This window comes from Hyla sarda, chromosome 2, assembly GCF_029499605.1.
Source record: "Hyla sarda isolate aHylSar1 chromosome 2, aHylSar1.hap1, whole genome shotgun sequence".
Lineage (NCBI taxonomy): Eukaryota > Metazoa > Chordata > Amphibia > Anura > Hylidae > Hyla > Hyla sarda.
The window spans coordinates 43,427,951-43,449,343 of record NC_079190.1 but is presented as its reverse complement, the minus strand read 5'-3'; the positions used below and the strand labels follow the sequence as shown (position 1 = coordinate 43,449,343).

The 21,393-nt window shown below is 42.9% G+C and overlaps 2 protein-coding genes across 11 annotated transcripts in view; one reads left to right on the top strand and one right to left on the bottom strand.

The window, feature by feature from the left end:
- C2H11orf65 (chromosome 2 C11orf65 homolog) overlaps positions 1–6,805 on the top strand; it is a 68,260-nt gene extending 61,455 nt beyond the window's left edge. Inside the window, exon 9 of the mRNA XM_056561662.1 lies at positions 6,573–6,805. Coding sequence (XP_056417637.1) covers positions 6,573–6,604 — 32 coding nt within the window. The 3' untranslated portion in view covers positions 6,605–6,805. The remainder of the gene's footprint in view (positions 1–6,572) is intronic.
- The window catches only part of ATM (ATM serine/threonine kinase), a 203,042-nt gene that overhangs the window by 4,500 nt on the left and 177,149 nt on the right, over positions 1–21,393 (bottom strand). For all 10 annotated transcript variants that reach the window (XM_056561645.1, XM_056561649.1, XM_056561647.1 and 7 more), the window contains 12 exons: positions 19,506–19,619; positions 16,623–16,781; positions 14,710–14,848; positions 14,547–14,629; positions 12,865–13,005; positions 9,726–9,842; positions 9,445–9,594; positions 7,139–7,304; positions 6,956–7,042; positions 6,076–6,190; positions 5,820–5,883; positions 4,786–4,910 (listed from right to left, as the gene is read on the bottom strand). In XM_056561645.1, coding sequence (XP_056417620.1) covers positions 4,786–4,910; positions 5,820–5,883; positions 6,076–6,190; positions 6,956–7,042; positions 7,139–7,304; positions 9,445–9,594; positions 9,726–9,842; positions 12,865–13,005; positions 14,547–14,629; positions 14,710–14,848; positions 16,623–16,781; positions 19,506–19,619 — 1,460 coding nt within the window. The remainder of the gene's footprint in view (positions 1–4,785; positions 4,911–5,819; positions 5,884–6,075; positions 6,191–6,955; positions 7,043–7,138; positions 7,305–9,444; positions 9,595–9,725; positions 9,843–12,864; positions 13,006–14,546; positions 14,630–14,709; positions 14,849–16,622; positions 16,782–19,505; positions 19,620–21,393) is intronic.

The window sequence follows — 21,393 nt, the reverse complement described above, 5'->3', positions numbered from 1 at the left end:
ATATTGATTCACAAATACAAAATGTCTACTTTATGTTGGCATCATAAAGTTGACATGTTTTCACTTTTTGAAGACATCAGAGGGCTTCAAAGTATAGCAGCAATTTTCCAATTTTTCACAACATTTTCAAAATCTGAATTTTTCAGGGACCAGTTCAGTTTTGAAGTTAATTTGAGGGGCCTTCATATTAGAAATACCCCATAAATACTGCACCCCTCAAAGTATGCAAATTATAAAAACTGCACCCCTCAAAGTATGCAAAATGACATTCAGAAAGTTTGTTAACCCTTTAGGTGTTTCACAAAAATAGCAGCAAAGTGAAGGAGAAAATTCTAAATCTCCATTTTTTACACTCGCATGTTCTTGTAGACCCAGTTCTTGAATTTTTCCAAGGGGCAAAAGCCACCCAAAATGTGTAACCCAATTTCTCTTGAGTAAGGAAATACCTTATGTGAATGTAAAGGGCTCTGTGGGTGCAGTAGAGGGCTCAGAAGGGAAGGAGCAACAATGGGATTTTGGAGAGTGAATTTTGCTGAAATGGATTTTGGGGGGCATGTCGCATTTAGGAAGCCCCTATGGTGCCACAACAGTAAAAAAAACTAAATGGCATACTATTTTGGATACTACACCCCTTAAGGCATGTAGGAAGGGGCACAGTGAGACTTAACACCCCACAGGTGTTTGATGACTTTTCGGTAAAGTCAGATTTGTGAATGAAATCTTTTTTTTTTTTTTCTCTCTAAAATGTCGTTTTTTTCCCCAAATTTACAATTTTTGCAAGAGGTAATAGGAGAAAATGTCCCCCAAAATTTGTAACCCCATCTCTTCTAAGTATGGAAATACCCCATGTTAGGACGTAAAGTGCTCTGCAGGCGAACTACAATGCTCAGAAAAGGAGGAGTCACATTTGGCTTTTGGAAAGCAAATTTTGCTGAAATGTTTTTTGGGGGGCATGTTGCATTTAGAAAGCCCCTATGGTGCCAGAACAGCGAGAAGAAAAAAAACATGGCATTCTATTTTGGAGACTACACCCTTCAAGGCACGTAACAAAGGGTACAGTGAGCCATAACACCCCACAGGTCGGATGTGTAAATGACATTTTTTTGTTCACTAAAATTGAGTTTTTTCCCCAAATTTACAATTTTTACAAGAGGTAATAGGAGAAAATGCCCCCCAAAATTTTTAATACCATTTCTTCTGAGTATGGAAATACCTCATGTGTGAACGTAAAGTGCTCTGCGGGTGAACTACAATGCTTAGAAGACAAGGAGCGCCATTAGGTTTTTGGAGAGAGAATTTGTTTGGAATGGAAGTCGGGGGCCATGTGCGTTTACAAAGCCGGCGTTTGACAGACTTTTGGAACAGTGAGCTGTGCAAATGAAAAATAAATTTTTTTATTTTCACGGACCACTGTTCAAAAAAATCTGTCAGACACCTGTGGGGTGTAAATGCTCACTGTACCCCTTATTACATTACGTGAGGGGTGTGGTTTCCAAAATGGGGTCACATGGGGTCCACTGTTCTGGCACCATGGGGGCTTTGTGAACTCACATGGCCTTCAATTCCAGCCAAATTCTCTCTCCAAAAGCCCAATGGCGCTCCCTCTCTTCTGAGCCCTGTAGTGCGACCGCAGAGCACTTTACATCCACATATGGGGTATTTCTATACTCAGAAGAAATGGTGTTACAAATTATGGGGGGCTTTTTATCTATTACACCTTGTAAAAAAAAAAAAAGGAAACATTTGGGATAACACCAGCATTTTAGTGAAAAATAAAAAATTTTGATTTTCACGTCCAACTTTAACGAAAACTCATCAAACAACTGTGGGTTGTTAAGGCTAACTATACCCCTTGTTATGTTCCGTGAGGGGTGTAGTTTCCAAAATGGCTCACCTCAAATGTACATGGTGCGCTCTCACACCTGAGCCTTGTTGTGCTTCCGCTGAGCATTCTACGTCCACATATGGGGTATTTTGGGGTATTTGTGGTACAAATTTTGGGGGTCTTTTTTTCCCTTTTACCTCTTGTGAAAATGAAAAGTATGGGGCAATACCAGCATGTTAGTGTAAAATGTTTTCTTTTGTACAATAGCATGCTGGAGAAGACCCCAACTTTACCTTTTCATAAGGGGTAAACTGTTGCCTTGAAATACGACAGGGCTCCGAAGTGAGAGAGCGTTATGCGCATTTGAAATTAGGGATTTGCATAGGGACGGACCCGGATGCAAGAATGACACTTGCCTTTAATACCAAAATGACCCTACGGCAGTGTTTCACAAACAGGGTGCCTCCACCTGTTGCAAAACTCCCAGCATGTCTGGACAGTCAATGGCTGTCTGGCAATACTGGGAGTTGTTGTTTTGCAACAGCTGGAGGCTCCGTATTGTAAACAGTGCTGTACCAGACGTTTTTTTATTGGGGGGGGGGGGGGGGGGTGTTAACTGTGTAGGGTGTAGGGGTATATGTATTTGTAGTGTTTTACCCTTTATTTTGTGTAGGTGTAGTGTAGTGTTTTTAGGGTACATTCACATGGCGGGAGTTGAAAGCGGTTTCCCGCTGGGAGTTTGAGCTGCAGCGGAAAATTGCTGCATCTCAAACTTGCAGCAAGAAACTCGCTGTAAACCCCCGCCCGTGTGAATGTACCCTGTACATTCACATGGGGGGGCAAACCTCCAGCTGTTGCAAAACTACAACTCCCAGCATGCCCTTTGGTTGCCCGTGCATGCTGGGGGTTGTAGTTATGCAACAGCTGGAGGCACACTGGTTGCAAAACACTGTTTGTTACTTAAGTCAGTTTGTTACTTAAGTCAGTGTTTTGCAAGCAGTGTGCCTCCAGCTGTTGCAAAACTACAACTCCAAGCATGTACGGTCTTTCAGTGCATGCTGAAAGTTGTAGTTTGCAACAGCTGGAGACACACTGGTTGCGAAACACTGAGTTAGGTAACAAACTACTCCTGCTGCAGGATCTTGCCTGATGCCGTCGCTGTCATCACTCCTGGGGCCCCGATCCCACCACCGGTAACAGACGATGAATGGCACCACGATCGTGAGATGGCACCAGTGCCACCTCACTCCTGTTGCTAAAGGGTGATAGGTGCCATCTCGGATGGCACTATCACCCTTTGTTTCCGAGTCACCAGGGACCCGATTGACCCGGAATCGCCACAAATCGCCGATCTGAATTGATTGGCGATTTGCAGCAATTGCCAACATGGTGGTGTCTCAGGACCCCCCCAGGGGTATGCACGAGGTGCCTGATGATTTCAGCAGGCATCCCGGTCCGGTCCCCACCCGGCGGGGACCGGAATTACCACAGGCGTACAGGTACGCCCTCGGTGCTTAAGTTCCAGGACCTCAGGGCGTACCTGTACGCCCCGGGTCCTTAAGGGGATAATGTTTAGTGATTTCAAACACTTTATAGAGCACCAGATGAAGAGGTTGGACGGACCTAGAAACAGATTGTGTTTTTGTATATGGAGGATCTGTAAAAATTAAAGGGGTGTTCTTAAATCTCAGGGTCTTGTGTCCATCCTCTATACTCATCTTATCCATGCTAAGAACTTGCGTGTGCCTTTGCCTGTAGTCAGGTATTGGCAGTTGTATATCCCTACCCTTACGGATGATGATTGGGAGGAGATTTTATCTTCTCATATGCTGGTGTCCCCGGCTGCCAACAATTCAATTGAATATTATCCATAATAGATATATTACTCCCATCAGGTTGCACAAAATGGGTAGATCTGCTTCAGATGCCTGCCACCGATGTGGTGCGGCTCCAGCTGATTTTTGGCACCTCTTCTGGGCAAGTCCTTATCTAGTTGAATTTTGGACGGCGGTCCTTTAGACTTTTGGCAGCTCTTGTGCAACCCCCTCCCCAGCTTAACCCTTTGGTCTGCATATTTGGTGTCCTTTTTAAGAGAATCGTTCTTGGCTGGGAAGGCTGTAGCCGTCTGCTGGATGGACCCGAAACCCCCTACTATGACGCTTTGATCAATGCTATCATACCCTTCTCTCATTTAGTTTACAAGAACAGAAAATGCCCTGCTAAGTTCCTTCTGGTGTGGGGTGCATGGTGCTCTTCTCCCCTGACTCAATGTTCTCATGACTAATCACCGGAGCCCGTAGAGCGGCTGCTGAGTCGGGTTTCCTGGTCTTCCCTTCCCTTTCCCATTTATTTTCCTTACGAATTCTAGGCCTATGTCAGAGCCTGTCCGGTCCTTTATGGTTCCTATATGTTCATTCTCTATGTGGTGCGGTACAATGCTGGAGATATTATCCCTTATTGGAGTCAGCTAATGTCTACTGGCTCATACGGCATTCTCTGTTTATGTTTCCTTTAACTTTTTTTTTTTTTCACTGTGTTTCGCCTGATGCAGTTCTATTTCTGTGACAAGTAACCCGGTCTGTATACCTATACTCCATATTGTAATGCAGCCATTGTCATACTTTATTTGAGTTCGTATTCTTTGATTCTGTGTGTAACTGCATGGCCGATGGTTGTTACCTTTTCAATAAAACGAATAAAAAAAAGTGTATTCTTTTTATATAAATGCTGTGGCATATCACTAGAATATGCAAAAACTTTGTTCCAAAAGCAAAGGGACAGATAGATAGCAATACATGGGTTAACTTTTAAATTCTATTTACATGTGTATCCATGCCGTGCAAAGTCTTGAAACAAATGAGGACATTTTGGTGATATATATGCAATCGCATCTAGATGCTTGAATGCAAACCGTACAAGTTGATGGACTCTAAGTCGTGTCTTTAGTTATGATACAATACCAGCTGTTCCTGTTGCACTCTGGGTCGTCCGGTAATGTTGCATTCAGCTCTGCTTCATCTTGCTGCAGATAGAGGGCTTTCAGAGGATTCATTGTCCAATCAAACAAGGGGTCATAGAGCAGGACCTGACACAGATTACAAATGCATCAAATATTGGCTAATATTTAGAAAAGTAGTACAATGGTATAATGGTACTTAAAGGGGTAGTCCAGTCCTGAAAAACTTATCCCTATCATAAGGGTCCGACCCCTGGGCCCCCCCTGCGGGAAGGGGGTGTGATGACCACTGCACGAAGCGGCGGCGGCTGACACCCCCCCCCCCCCTCAATACATCGCTATGGCAGAGCCGGAGATTGACGAAGGCAGCGCTCCGGCTCTACCATAGAGTTTTATTGAGGAGGCGTGTCAGCCGCCGCTTGGTGCGGTGGTTAACACGCCCCCTTCCCGCGGGCTGCCAGGGCCCCGTACAGGAGATCGCGGGGGAGCCCCAGGGGTCGGACCCCTGCGATCTGAAACTTATCCCCTATCCTTATGATAGGGGATACGTTTTTCAGCACTGGACTACTCCTTTAAAGGGGTACTCATCCCCTAGAGATCTTATCCTTAGGATAGGGGATAAAATGTCTGATCTCGGGGGTCTTGCCGTTGGGGACCCCCGTGATCTTAGCTGCGGCACCCCAGACATCCGGGGCATGGAGCGAACTTCACTTTGTGCTGGATGACTGACGGTCCAGGGTGGAGGCTCATGACATCACGACCACGCCCCACTCAATGCAAGTCTATGGGAGGGGGCGTGACTACCATCACCAGACGCTCTAAACGAATGCCAGGTGCAGCAGGGAGATTGCGAGGGTCCCCAGTGGCGGGACCCCTGCTATCAGACATCTTATGCCCCATCCTTTGGACAGGGGATAAGATGTCTAGGGGCAGAGTACCCTTTTAATATGGAAGGCAATTGAAAGCTCTATAATGCAAAATTCTCACACAGCATCAACAAGAGGACTCCCCGTCAGCTAGGGGAGACCAAAAACATACCTCAACAATGGTCAGCAGAGCATCCTGAGAGCTTCTCATAACTTCCATAGTTTTCTCACAGCATCTACAACGGAATAAATGAAAAGCTAATTTTTGAGTAAGCCTCATTTTGCTTAAAAATAAATAAATAAATGATATTTATCATAGTATACAAAACACCTGAAGGGATACCAGAGGTTACACCAGATGTATTCAAATAAACGAGTATTAAAAAGAAGAACACGTAGTTATTCTACATCATATTTGTATGCGATACCTTCGGAAGACTCCTTCTACTCCAGTAATGCCCATGCCATCCACAATGTCCCGCGTTAAACGGAAAGGAACCGTCTCAGGAGTTGGAAGAATTTTTCCTTGCTCAAATGCAACACCTACAAGACAGTAAGTAATGCGAGTGTCCCATCTTTACAAAGATAGTTATAAAAATCCCTCATAAAGTGCACAAACCTGTGCCTGACTTCTAACACAATGATAGCAATTGCTTACTGATGATAAACTGCCCTGTTTAATGATAGATAGATAACAAAATATGATAATAATGATATAAAATATGTATATACTACAGACTTTTGTGTATACAAAGAATACAAATCCCAAAAGGGTTACATCACTGCAGCTTTGGAATCCCCGCGCCTATCCCCAACTCCAAGGCATCATCAGGGGGACAAGCTCTTTACATTTATTGGGAAAAATAATTTATGTTATAAAAACATAAACAAAAAAGCAAAATAATTATTTCTCATTTTTCAACAGGACATTTTTCACCAACCGCAGCTATTGAGTAATAACTGAACGTAAAACTTTTACAAATTTCCAACCAGTTTTTTGACCAATAGAAGAGATTTCTGTTTATTGGAAGTCCCTTTTTTCTCAACAAGACAGCTTCTCTAATCCCCAGAGGTTGAGTCTGCCCATTGCAGGGTAAATGTAGCAATACATAGCATCCATTGGAATGCATAGACCTCTTTGTAATGCATAGACATCCTGTGTCCTTTCTTGTAAAGGGTGGTGGGGGACACCAGGGCACATTAACAGGGGGTGTCTTTAGGATACAATCCTTTCAAAGAATACTTTTATACAGTAAGAACACTTCTATAAATTAGAACAATATCCAAAGACTATGGTTGCTTACTAACCCAAATCAATGTGAACAAGTTCGGCTGTCTGTTCATCTATGAGAATGTTCTGCACATGTCTGTCCCCAAGTCCAACAATGTAGCCAACTGAAAACATAACACAAAATGACATCCACCCATTAGCGTTATACGCAGGACTCCACAGGAGCACCGCATGATATCACATGTGTTAGGAACACTTACCTATGGATGATGTAGCTACGCTGCGTGTATAAGCCAAGCGCTTCTCAAACCAAATAGCAGGATCTAAAAACTTCTCCATACAGAAATAGCGGAAGACGGGTCGGAAATGTTCAGAGATGTCTAGGAATACCTGATACTTATCTTCAAATCTGGCTCTCTGGACGTCCTGCAAAAGAAAAAAATAATAACATAATATTCCAAACTTTTTACTATGATTTTTAAGACAACAGAAGTTCACAGTTACCAGAATACATTTTTGAAGGGCCCTTAACATTTTACAATAAACGAGGAGAAGGAAAAGGGCAAGTCCGGCACTGCTAGACTAAGCTGAATGGCAGCAGGTGTGGATGGTACTGATATTCCTGTTCTATAGCAATGGGTACGGTGGTGCATAAATCCAAAAGCAAATGCAGGCAATGACCAAAAAGAAAAACCGTATACCGGCTGGAAGAAGCGCCCCCAGCGGTGTGAAACAGTCTGTCCCGGTCCCACCTCTCCCGCCTCCACCCCCACACCAGCCCGTTATGCCTGACACCAAGAAATAAATACATCGCTTGGATGGTGAGTGCTATCTGTCTTTTTCGTCATTGCCCTTAACATTTTACATCCCTGTTAGGATATGTTTAAACTACGGATTTGTAGCTGAATCTCCGCTCGCGGAATTCAGCGAGCAGAGATTCAGTCTGGCAGCCAGCGGCGGTAGTAGGACTGCGTGGCAATGCGTCGTCACCATTGACGGCTATGCAGTGCTCGCGGACTTCCGTGCAAAGAATGAACATGTTCTTTCTTTGCGCGGAACAAATTCCGCAGTGTTAACGGTTCTCGCGGAAGACCCATTCACACAGATGCTAACGTTCACCGTGCGGAATTTCACTCGTGGAATTCCGCAGTGTGAACATACCCTTACAGGAATAAATCCTGAAGCTGCACTACTGAGAGAGTTTCTAATGGAAACATATTCCTACTGTTTTCTGCCCTTAAAGGGGTACTTCACTGGGCAGCATTCGGAAGTAAATGTTCCGAACGCTGTTTTTGCGCTGTGGGGGTCGGCCATGCCCTCGTGATGTCATGGCCACGCCCCCTCAATGAAAGTCTATGGGAGGGGGGTGTGATGGCCGTCACTCCCATCCCATAGACTTGCATTGAGGGGGCGTGGTCATGATGTGCCAATGGGCGTGGCCGACCACCGCAGCTTGAAAACAGCATTCGTAATATTTACTTCCGAACGTTGGCCAGTGAAGTACCCCTTTAAGAATGGGATGCCGATGTATACCATTGCAGCATTTACCTAGTGATGTTCAGGATGCTTTCCGCTGCTACGCACAATTTTAACTGCACTCAATTTCACAATCCGCTGCACTATTAGGTCCCAATAAATTAGCGTATACGTTCCGAACAGGGTCACTAGATGACTCAGTTTCGGACCATTGAAATTAATGGCACCCACTTCTACTACAGTATATGTCTGCATCTTGCTCTTAAAGGGGTGCTCTGGGGAAGTTTAAAAAAATGAAAATGCCCCAAAGCCACCACAATACCTGATCTGTGTCCCCTGTAGTTATCCTTGTGATTTTGCCAGCTCCTGTGGCCCCTGTTGTTTCCTAAATATTCTTTTTCCTTGCTTGCAGCCCAGACTACAACTCCCAGCAGTCAGTGCGGCTCTGTGTAATGAATGCCAGCCAACTGCCTATCTGTGTGCATGCTGTGTTGTTGTAAAGACACTGTACATGCATTTTCTTCCAATCTATCCTTCCCCAGCAATAAATCATGCTATGCACTGAATGGCAGCAGTCAATGATAAGATCTACAGCAGGAAAAGAGCAGCGTTATGTGCTGAGGTGACTTCTCTGCCGGCAAGATCCTCACACAGGAAGGGGGAGGGGAGATGTGGCTGTGAAGCCAGAAATCACATGGTGTTTGTCTATAGGAAGTGTGGGAGGGGGGGGGGGGGGGCGCTAGTCTTATTGAGGGCTTTGCAAAGAGACAAGGAGGATCTGATTATGACCTCTTTCACTCCCTGCATTTAAGTGACAGCTGAATGAGGGAAACTGCTCTATATAGCTAATGAACAATATTTAGACAATTAAATAGGTTGCTGAGAGGGAAATGATGGGCTATGGGTTTAGTTCCCTGGAGTACCCCTTTAACGGGACTCTTAAAAATACATGTGATGGGAAGTGGAAGTGCGTTGTGTGAACCTGCTCATACCTTATGTGGATCACCATCGCTCAATATTTTCAGCTGTTGCCATAATGTGCTATTATATGCTGTACACAGTTTATATAGAATTTACAACCAGAACTCACCAGCAGTTTCTTCTGACATTGTAAACTACTGTAGTCACCAGGCCGATAACGTTTGTGGGCGCCATCATCTCCATTCACCAAATATTCACCAATGGGGACTGTGCCGGAGCACCACTCCAGGACACCGCTCCTCTGAGATAACGGAACCACCTGACAACATAAAAGTGAGAGACACAATGTTAATGCTACTGACTGATCTTGGCGGACCATATGCTTGTTTCGAGTGACAGGTGCCCTTTAAAACAGGACATCTGCTTTAGTTTGTTTCATTTCTAATTCACCTTGTATCTGCGGATGGACAGCTTCCTTTTTCTGGTCTCGCTATCTCTCTGTAATAAGGTATTACACATCTGGAACACCTGCTGCATGACGGCGTCTTGTCTCAGATCATCCCGGCCCTGTCGGTGAGATTAGAAGACACATTCTCATCACACTCCCTGCATATGAGAAGGATGAGCCTGAATTAAAGGCCATCATGCACATACTTATTTCTGAGAAATATTCCACGAAATTCTCCCTACGCAGCAAATCACACTTCAGTGTCACTTTTATTGCTTCTTAGGTCCGCAGCCAAATTTAATTCTCCGCCACTTGAGTTTTATGCTGACAAACCATTACCGCTTTCCCACAGTGCTAGAGTCTCTTAAATATGTCTCTGTCAGTCCTTGTCTCATTTTAATATTCGTGTTAAGGAACAAAAAAAAAAAAAAAAAAAACCCCGATTCAGCAATATGTAAATATGGGCCTAGGACGGGAAGGCTGTGTGCCTGTCATAAGCGGTACTTGTAAATATGACAGCTTTATACTTTCTCAGCTCTCTCAAGGCTTATACAAATAACAAACCCTTCTGATGCAGAGAACGGCCTTATATTAAAGGGGTATTCCAGGAAAAAATGTATTTTTATATATCAACTGGCTCCCGAAAGATAAACAGATCTGTAAATGACTTCTATTAAAAAATCTTAATCCTTCCAATAATTATCAGCTGCAGCAGTTGAGTTGTTTTTTTCTATCTGGCAACAGTGTTCTCTGCTGACATCTCTGCTGGTCTCGGGAACTGCACAGAGTAGAAGAGGTTTGCTATGGGGATTTGCTTCTACTCTGGACAGTTCCCGAGACAGGTTTCATCAGAGAGGATTTAGACAGAAAAGAACAACTCAACTTCATCAGCTCATAAGTTCTGAAAGCATTAAGATTTTTTAATAGAAGTAATTTACAAATCTGTTTAACTTTCTGGCGCCAGTTGATATATAAAAAAAAGTTTTTTTCCTGGATAACTCCTTTAAATGGTACCGAAATCTGGAAAATAAATAATCTGAATACTCTTAAAACTGTAAATTCCACTTTAATGAGGGAGGTTTCTTTTGAGTTCATTCCCCTTTTTGATGAATGCAATGGATTGATATTACTCCTATTGACAAAGTATAAATGGTTTGCTATGTTGGCTCTTTCAGTGGAGCTCGATCCTTTGGGGTTAGGTCTAGGGTGGTCTTTAAGAACAGGAAATGCCCTGACGAATCCCTCAAAATGTGGAAGGTGTGTTTGAGGATGAAATACACCAATACACAAAAAACAAAGAGGTTATCCAGCTTATAAAAATGTATTCCCTATCCAAAGGATAGGAGATAAGTGTCAGATCCCAAGGGGTCCGACTGATGAGAACCCTCTGATCTCCTGCATGGGACCCTGACTCTCCTCCTGCATGGAGAAGGGTCGGCACATGCTCTCCATTCATCTCTATGGGAGAACCGAAGCACTGTACTCTGGTATCTCTGAATCTCCCATAGAGATACATGGAGGGGGCATGCTGACCACCGATTCATATGGTGAGGAGAGCCGGGGCGCCAGGCAGGAGATCACGAGAGGTCCCAGCAGTCAGACCCCCGAGATCTGACACTTTTCCTCTATCCTTTGGATAGGGGATACATTTTTCTAAGCTAGACTACTCCATCAACTCCGTATTCTCCCTCTGCTTTACCTCTCTGCTGTCCTCTCAGGTGTTTTTGGCTTTCTAGTCCTCATTTTTCCTTTTCTTTCCCCCCTTTTTTGTATGTTTTTCTATTAGGGGGGCTCCTTTCCCCGACTTTTCACTGGGGAGGTTACCCCCACCATGGTATTATTGCATCTTTACTCTGACTCTAGAGGCACTTTAGAGTTTTTGGTTCTATCATTGACATATGTTTTTATGTCTTTTTTTACTTTATGTCCAAAGACTGTTTCACGCTGTATTTCAGAGTTTTCCAAACAAAGTATCTCCAGCTGTTGCAAAACTACAACTCCCAGCATGCCCGGACAGCCTTTGGCTGTCCGGGCATGCTGGGAGTTGTAGTTTTGCAACAGCTGAAGACACTCTGTTCGGAAACACTGCTATATTTGATACTTTTAAAACAGCTATAGCTACAAGTTTTATATTTTCCTATGGCTTATATGTTGCTTTTATTTTATTCACTTTTCAATGAAATAAGGTTTTCTTTTTTTTTTTAAATGAATGGATATTATATTTAGATCTTTCTTTTAGTAGTAAATGGTGCAATACTGCCCCCTTATGGGCAAAAAATATGGATCAAAATATGTAGAAAAAGAAACAAAATGCTGCTTGTTAATTAAAGATCTGCTAGTCTGTATTCACATAATTTATATATAGATATAAAATCCATGGAAATGTGTATTTTTTTTTTTACTGTTTTATTAAAAACCCTTAGCATATAAATTATTTTCTACTATAAAAAAAAAGACCATGGATTGTTGGTGGGATTATCTACCGTAATACATCCAGGGATCAGTGGTGGGATTATCTGCTACAATAAAGACCAGGGATAAGTGTTGGCAGATGTGGTGGTATAAAACAATACCAGGATGGGGGTCATGTTTTGTATACACTTCATTAGATGCTGTAATACTTAAATTACATATATATATATATATATATATATATATATAAATATATATATAAATGTACCATGCCTATAGCCGTACTGAAATATTATTGACTCTTATTTATATCAAGTGTTTCCCAACCAGTGCGCCTCCAGCTGTTGCAAAACTACAACTCCCAGCAGCCTTCGGCTATTCGAGCATGCTGGAAGTTGTAGTTTTGCAACAGCTGGAGGCACGCTGGTTGGGAAACACTGATCCATATGTTTACAATGGGCTGATTCAATATTCAGCTAAATCCAGTAATAGAGACCACTAAAAAGTTTGGAGAACACTGAACATTTCAGACTCCTCTGTGCAATACATCTGCAACGTAAACACAAAATCCATTACGAGATAAAGACGACAACTAAACCACGTTCAATATATGTTAATTCTGTACAAACGATGGTTGTTTTGTCAAGACAGAACCTAAATAGTTCTGTCTGTAATAAAATGCTGCGAGCTGAAAGCTCAGATCCCTAAAAGCAGATACCCTGCCAGTACCTTGACAAGCTGTCTTCTCTCCTTCCCGTCTGAGCCCACACAGTCAATTATTTTCGGAAGATTCAGACCCCCAGCCAAGCGGAACTCAGGCTTGAAAGATGCAATTGTCACCAAGTTTTCATACTTCCCGCTGGGATCAACCTGAATACGTGAGAGGAGAGAAAGAAAGGAAATATCAACCTGTCTCTTTTTTTTAACCAATTTACACTGGTGACATATGGAAGAGATCTATGAAGCGTCATCTACACTGTCCACAAGCAAATGTAATGATGTGTTACATTATAAGTATTGTGTTATATTACAGCTATGCAACTAACGATAGAAATAGAGATGCGCTTTGTATCAAGTCATAGGGTTGGGGTGCTAGATCCACCATCTGGCATGCAATTGTTTGTCTAAGAGGATGAGGCCTAAAACAGATCTATACAAAGTTATGGATAACTTCATGATCACCTAAATTATAACCATACGAACAAAAAAAGTAAATATACCCTTACCCCTTAATTCCCTGGTTGAACTTGATGGACATATGTCTTTTTTCGACCGTACTAACTATGTAACTATGTAAATTGCTGTATTGCTGCTATTACACTGTGATTTATGGGAGACCCTCTTGGCGTTGTGGGGTGATAGCCCTAAAGGAAATCTGTCATCAATATCACCTTAACTAACCTGTTGGTATAGGCCTGTAGTGCGGGAGACACTGATGAAAATGATACTTACTGATCTGTGATCTGTGCCTCCATTCTGGCGATATTCCTTTTTTTTTCTTAATATGTTAAAGGGGTGCTCTGGAGAAGTTAATAAAAATAAAAATGCCCCAAAGCCACCACAATACCTGTTCTGTGTCCCCTGTAGTTATTCATGTGGTTTTACCAGTTCCTGTGGCCCCTGTTTTTCTCCTGAATATTCTTTTTCCTTGCTTGAAGCCCAGACTACAATTACAAGCAGTCAGTGCGGCTGTGTAATGGCTGCCAGCCAATTGCTTTTGCTATCTGTGTGCATGCTGTGTTGTTGTAAATACAGTGAGCAGCACACACTGTACAGGTCTTTTCTTTCAAACTATCCCCCCCCCCAAGCAATAAATCATGCTATGCTCTGAATGGACGCAGTCAGTGATTAGATCTACAGCAGGCAAAGAGCAGTGAAGAGACCCTGAGCTGTTTCTCTCCTGGCAAGATCCTGGTAACGCTCTTCATTAGCATATCAAGACAAAAAAGAATATAGCAAAAGCACAGATCAATGGAACAGTGGGTAACAATGTCATCAGTATCACACGCACTACAAGTCTATACTAATAGGTTAGTGCAGGTAATACTGATAATAGATTCCCTTTAAAGCATTACTGTCATTTGGAAAAACTTTTTACGTGTTGTCCAGATTAGATTGCACGGTTTAGATTGCACAAGGTCTCAGTGCTGAGACCAAATGCAATCGCAAGATACCTTTGGGCGAAATGTCCATCAGCAGCGAATTCTGGAATTCCAGTTTAAAACCTGCAGTCTTATTGACAGCCCACTGAACAACCTCTTTGTATGTTGATCAACAACTGAACATGGTAACTGGCCATATCTGTATGTCTCATAAGCTTTAATGGAGAATGAATCGGACTTTTCTGCTGAGAAGAATGACTGGGAAGTCACACATGGGAAATTACATGCTGTTATTTCACACCTTCCTACCTTAAGTTCCATGGTCGGAATAACAACATCCTGTAGGTTTTTCAGTTTAGTGATGGGCTGGTCTGGTGGTATGGGTATTCCTTCTATAGTGTAAAAGACATAAACATTACCGACTGATGTACTCTAGACAATGTTTATCTACAATATTGTGCACGATACTTACTGCGCTGAGATTTCCATTGGTTGGCATCCATGTTTGCCAAAATGATGTATGCGTCACAAAGTCTCTCAACATCTCGTACCATGAGAGGCCTGTGTTTCTTTATGGTGTTCACTATATTGCATGCAGCTTCCATACGATCCTACAGGTATACACAGACTATTACACACATTTAACTTTTGAGTAGGAGGTTCAAATACCTAGACAGAGAATCCTGAGATAACATTATTAGCCAGTGCAATATGCATTTGGAATAATATATCTCACTATGGAGAACCTGCTGTCATTATGAACATGATCATGATCTGCCATAGCCTTGGCCTTTAGCCCGGACAGAGTTCAGGAAAAATCATTAAGGGGGTAAAAGGGGTTATTCCAGGTTTAAAGCTATCCCTATGTACAGGATAGAAGATAAACTAGCTAATCGATGGGGTTCAAACGGCAGGGACTCGCTTCAATTACAAGAAAGGAGGTCAACTAGCCCCCCCAGTGAATGAAGCGGCAGCATGCATGCTCAGGCACAGGGAAACATCTGCTGCTCCAATCACTCCAGTCACATATGACCTCTGTTCTCATGACAGGTGAGAGTCAATCAGAACCTATCAGCTAGTTATTCCCTATCCTGTGGATGAAGAATAACCCCTTTAATAAATGCAGTAGAAAGAGAAACACTGTAATGTTTTTTTCTTACTCTCTAAATCAGGGGTTCTCAACTGGTGGTACACATACCCCTAGGGGTACGCCACGGGTTGTCCAGGAGTACGCCAATGCGCTGACAAATACCGGCCATGCATTGGCCAGTATTTGTCAGCGCACAGCGGAGAATGGCCGTGGCAGCTCTCTGTATAGTATCACGGCCTTGTGCCATTATTCCCCCCTTAATCTTTATCCCCTTTTACCATTATTCCCCCTCCCTCTGATCCCCTTTTGCCATATCGGACAATAATGGCACAAGGGGATTAAGATGGAGGGGGGAATAATGGCAAAAAGGGATCAGAGGGAGGGGGGAATAATGGCAAAAAGTGATCAGAGGGAGGGGGGAATAATGGCAAAAAGGGATCAGAGGGAGGGGGGAATAATGACAAAAGGGGATCAGAGGGAGGGGGGCATAATGGCAAAAGGGGATCAGAGGGAGGGGGGCATAATGGCAAAAGGGGATCACAGGGAGGGGGGAATAATGGCACAAGGGGATTAAGTATCGCATTAGTATAAATGTAAATTTAGGTAGAAGACAGACATGGTTGCACATCTACAATCTTGCACAATGATCTGATTGCTTCTCAGCATAATTTCAAAAACTAACAGGTTGTTAGTATACATTTTGATCAAAAAGTACAAAGCCCACTCGCCACGTGAAGGCCACCTATTAAGAGTGGGTCCCTAACGTCCCTAGCATGAAATGGTGTAGCACTGGGCGGCGACCACCACCGCCGCGACACCAGTGCCCACAGGGGGAACGACCCACTGGCAGAGCGGCCCCAATGGCACTCAAACCAGTCCATGGGTCGCACCTCCCCACAGACACAGCGCCACGGCAGCAACAGACGCCGCACAGCACCCCACCAGTGTGAACAGGGTATAAATGTAAGCACACGCCATCATAAAATAAGTAATTTTCTGACTAAACTTGTCTGCGGGTACCCATCGTGCGTAAGTTCTGCGCAAATTTCCGTGCGAGTGGTACCGGTGGACATACTTTCATTCTTTGGGGGTACAGTCGCGAAAAAGGTTGAGAACCACTGCGCTAAATCAATGATGTCCAACCTGTTGCAAAACTACAACTCTCAGCGTACACTGGCCAGAGGCTGTCAGGGCATGCAGGCAGTTGTAGTGTTGCAATAGCTGTAGAGCCATAGGCAGGAGGACTCTAAATGATCAATAAGGCAAAAGAAAGATAAAAAAAGAAAAAACACTACCTCATCGGTCTGCGATATCTTCTTTGGGGCATTCTTGGTGAGTCGGCCTCTTTTCACTACCTCAGACTTCAGTAAGAGATCATCTTTGTTGGCGTTTGCTAAAGCCAGTATAATAAAGAGAGTGTGGTAAGGGTGAGCCAGGGAGGTTTGGCTGATCACCTGTAAAGGAACGTGGCAGGTTAGTATACATATTACTTTACTAGTAATAGACCAATGTAATATTTGTTTTTGAAACAGTGATGTACTAAAAAAAAAACAAGTATATGCCTCTATCACAGCACTGGGCAAGACAAGGTGCTAAAACAGATACCAAGACAAACTCAAATTAGCAAAGCAACCTGGTGACATTTAATGCTTCCACCCACCAATCCTAGCTCTGGTATGGTACCCCAAGCAGTAATACAGACCAACAGTTCCCACATCTTGTCTGTGCCCAACTCCCGGGTACTCCGGTAGAATTTTTTTTTTTGAAAATTAACTGGTGCCAGAAAGTTAAACAGATTTGTAAATTACTTCTAATTAAAAATCTTATCCTTCCAGTACTTATCATCTGCTGCATGCTCACAGGAAGTTGTGTAGTTCTTTCCAGTCTGATCACAGTTCTCTTTGCTGACACCTCTGTCCATGTCAGGAACTGTCTGGAGCAGGATAGGTTTCCTATGGGGATTTTCTCCTGCTCAGGACAGTTCCTGACATGGACAGAGGTGTCAGCAGAGAGCACTGTGGTCAGACAGAAAAGAAATTCAAAAAGAAAATAATTTCCTTTATAGTATACAGCAGCTGATAAGAACTGGAAGGATTAAGATTTTTTGAAATAATTTACAAATCTGTTTAACTTTTTAGCCACAATTGATTTTAAAAACATTGTTTTCCACTGGAGTACCCCTTTAAAAAGTTACTGCCATTTGAAAAACACTTCTGATACGGTGCCCAAACATGAAATTTTTTTTGATCACACCGCGTCTCACTTCTGAGACCAGCTACGATCGCTAGTTATAAACCGGGTAAGTGTGCGGCATCACGCTCGACTCCATGGCCGCCCGCAAGATCCAACCTTTTCACTGCATAGACTTATAAAGCGAAAAGGTCAGATTTCGTTGACAGTCAAAGAGTGAAGTGTATGCTTCCTGAACTAGGTCTGCAGGACTCTGGAGAGAGACCTGATGTGATCAAAACTTTTGACATGTCTGAGCGACAAGTCAAAAGTTTTTTCAATAAGTTCTTATGCATGTGTCCAATGAATGATAAATGTAGAGGTTATGCACAGAACACTTGGGATGATTAACATGGAAAAGGATTGATGATTGAGTCTTAGTTAACAGTAAATTTAGCTGTAGTGACCAGTGTCAGGCAGCTGCTGCTAAGGCAAATAGAATCATGTGGTGCATCAATAGGGGCATAGATGCCCACGACAAGGAAATAATTCTACCGCTGTACAAATCAGTGGTCAGACCACACATAGAATACTGTGTACAGTACTGGTCACCAGTGTACAAGAAAGATATAGTGGAGCTGGAGAGGGTTCAAAGACGGGCAACCAGGGTAATACGGGGAATGGGAGGACTACAGTACCCAGAAAGATTATCAGAATTAGGGTTATTTAGTTTAGAAAAAAGAAGGCTTAGGGGAGACCTAATAACTATTTATAAATATATCAGGAGACAGTACAGTGATCTCTCCATGATCTATTTATACCCAGGACTGTATCTATAACAAGGGGGCATCCTCTACGTCTAGAGGAAAGAAGGTTTCTACACCAGCACAGACGGGGGTTCTTTACTGTAAGAGCAGTGAGACTGTGGAATTCTCTGCCAGAGGAGGTGGTCTTAGTGAACTCAGTAAAAGAATTCAAAAGGGGTCTGGATGCATTTTTTGGAGAGTAATAACATTATGTATACTAGATTTATAGGGACAGAACGTTGATCCAGGGATTTATTCTGATGCCATATTTGGAGTCGGGAAGGAATTTTTACCTCTAGTACGAGTTTTTTTTTGCCTTCCTCTGGATCAACTCAGTAGGGACTCATTAGGGTTATTAGGGATAACTTGATGGACTCTTTTTTTCAACCTTTTGAACAATGTAATATAGAAATTGTGTGTATGTATTAAGTATCTGTATGGGTGTCCATGTATGCAGTGTGTGAGTATATCATGAGGTGCATGTGTGTGGGTGGCAGCATATTGTGATTTATCTGTAGTATGAGGCTACAGTAAGCTTCTGCCTCTGTAAACCCTCCATACACAGGGCTCTGCCGTATTCATGACTTAGAACTTTATGCATCGAAGAACCTTGTAGTTTTTCGATTCATTTTATCAGCTTATCAGAAATTTAGGCTATTGGGATATTTCCATTTTTCTATTTCCACTCAATTTTCCTTGGTGTTTATGTCTGTTTTTAAAGCTATTAAATGTTCAGATCCCATATTTGTTCACACAGCAGCACTGTGTCTGCCTTATTACTATGCATTCAGGTATTGCATCCCATTGACTTTATAACCCTTCTCTTCTTTGTGCCCCCCTCCCTTGTTTTTGTCATCAGAATTTACCGGCCCATTTATCTGAGCAGTATTATTAGTTTTACTTTGCCGCTGCCGGGATCAGCAGTATACCTATTATTAATTTTTTCATGTCCCAGTTGTGCGATATCATGCCGGGCCATTCCAAGACACCATGTTCTTCTTCACGATAAATGCATTAGCCATTACGCTGGGAGTGTGGATTCATCTACAACCTAATTACAGATCTTACCTGGCCCTGAATATTATCTCAGCAGGGATTACTGTAATGTAAAATGTAATAAGAAGAGCAGATGACCGTGCACAAGCGCCAAAATATACTATCGCCATCTGAATAAATAACTTTATAGCCTCATCAGAGAATTACATTATTGAGCACTTCATGGAAGTCCTGTCTCCCCATCTTTTTGGTTCCCATACGAGCGGCCAGCTGATACATGAGAGGCAGGAACTTGTGGGAAGGGATCTTCTGGGAATCTTTCTATAAAAGAAACAAGAGAATATTGGGTATAGCAAATTTTACATCCATATCACAGCACAGTCTTATATGAATGATAAGGAAATTGCAGGATTTGCAGTGAATAGCAAATACCGTATTTTTCGCCGTATAAGACGCACTTTTTCTTCTTATATGGCGAATACACCCCTTTCGCGGCGGTCCCTGCGGCCATCAACGGCCGGGACCCGCGGCTAATACAGGACATCACCGATCGCAGTGATGCCCTGTATTAACCCTTCAGACGGGGCGATCAAAGCTGACCGCCGCGTCTGAAGGCAAAGTGACACTAACCCGGCTGTTCAGTCGGGCTGTTCGGGACCGCCGTGATTTCACCGCGGCGGTCCCGAACAGCCCGACAGAATAGCCGGGTTAGTGCTTACAGGACACCGGTATTCAAAATGACATTCAGAAACCCTTTAGGTGTTTCACAGAAATAGCAGCAAAGTGAAGGAGAAAATTCTAAATCTTCCTTTTTTACACTCGCATGTTCTTTTAGAGCCATTTTTTTTATTTTTACAAGGGGTAAAAGGAGAGAAATCCCCCCAAAATTTGTAACCCAATTTCTCTTGAGTAAGGAAATACCTCATATATGTATGTAAAGTGTTCTGCAGGAGCAGTAGAGGGCTCAGAAGGGAAGGAGTGACAATGGGATTTTGGAGAGCGAATTTTGCTGAAATGGTTTTTGGGGGTCATGTCACATTTAGGAAGCCCCTATGGTGGCAGAACAGCAAAAAAGAAAAAACCCACATGGCATACTATTTTAGAAACTACAGCCCTCAAGGAACATAACAAGGGATACAGTGAGCCTTAACACCCCACAGGTATTTGGCGACTTTTCGTTAAGTCGGATGTGTAAATGAAATTTTTTTTTTCAGTAAAATGCTGTTTTTCCCAAAGTTTTGCTTTTTTTTACAAGGGGTAATAGGAGAAAATGCCCCCCAAAATTTGTAACCCCATTTCTTCTGAGTATGGAAATACCCCATATGTGGATGTAAAGTGCTCTGCTGGCGCACTACAATGCTCAGAAGAGAAGGAGCGCCATTGAGCTTTTGGAGAGAGAATTTATTTGGAATAGAAGTCAGGGGCCATGTGGTTTACAAAGCCCCCCGTGGTGCCAAAACTGTGAACCCCTGCACATGTGACCCCATTTTGGAAACTACACCCCTCACAGAATTTAATAAGGAGTGCAGTGAGCATTTACACCCCACTGGCGTTTGACAGATCTTTGGAACAGTGGGCTGTTTTATTTATTAAAAAAATTAAATGATGACACATTCCTTTTAACCTTATGAACTATGTAACTGATGGAGGGGGAACAAGACAAAATTTCATTTTTGTAGAATATATTATATTAGGCTAGATTCACATTGCTGTTTTGCTGCATCCCGTTCTGGGTTAGTTTGTCTCTTTTTTTGCACCGAACGGCTCCAAAAACGGGTCAGAGCACAACTGACTCCTCCGGAATCCAGATGGATCCCATTGATTTAAATTGGGTCAGTCGGGGATCTGGTAGTTTACGGATAAAAAAAAATTGTGCATGCAAAATTGCCAATGGAGCACCTTTAGCTCAATGGCAATGTGAACATAGCTTATCAGAGATAACAAAATAATAGTAAAGTTAAACGAGGTAAGATTTTATATTGTGGTCCCTACGCTGCAATATTTGTAGACATTAAAGGGGTACTCCGCTGCTCAGCATTTGGTACAAACTGTTCCAAACATGGAGCTGACCGCTCGTGACGTCATAGCCCCGCCC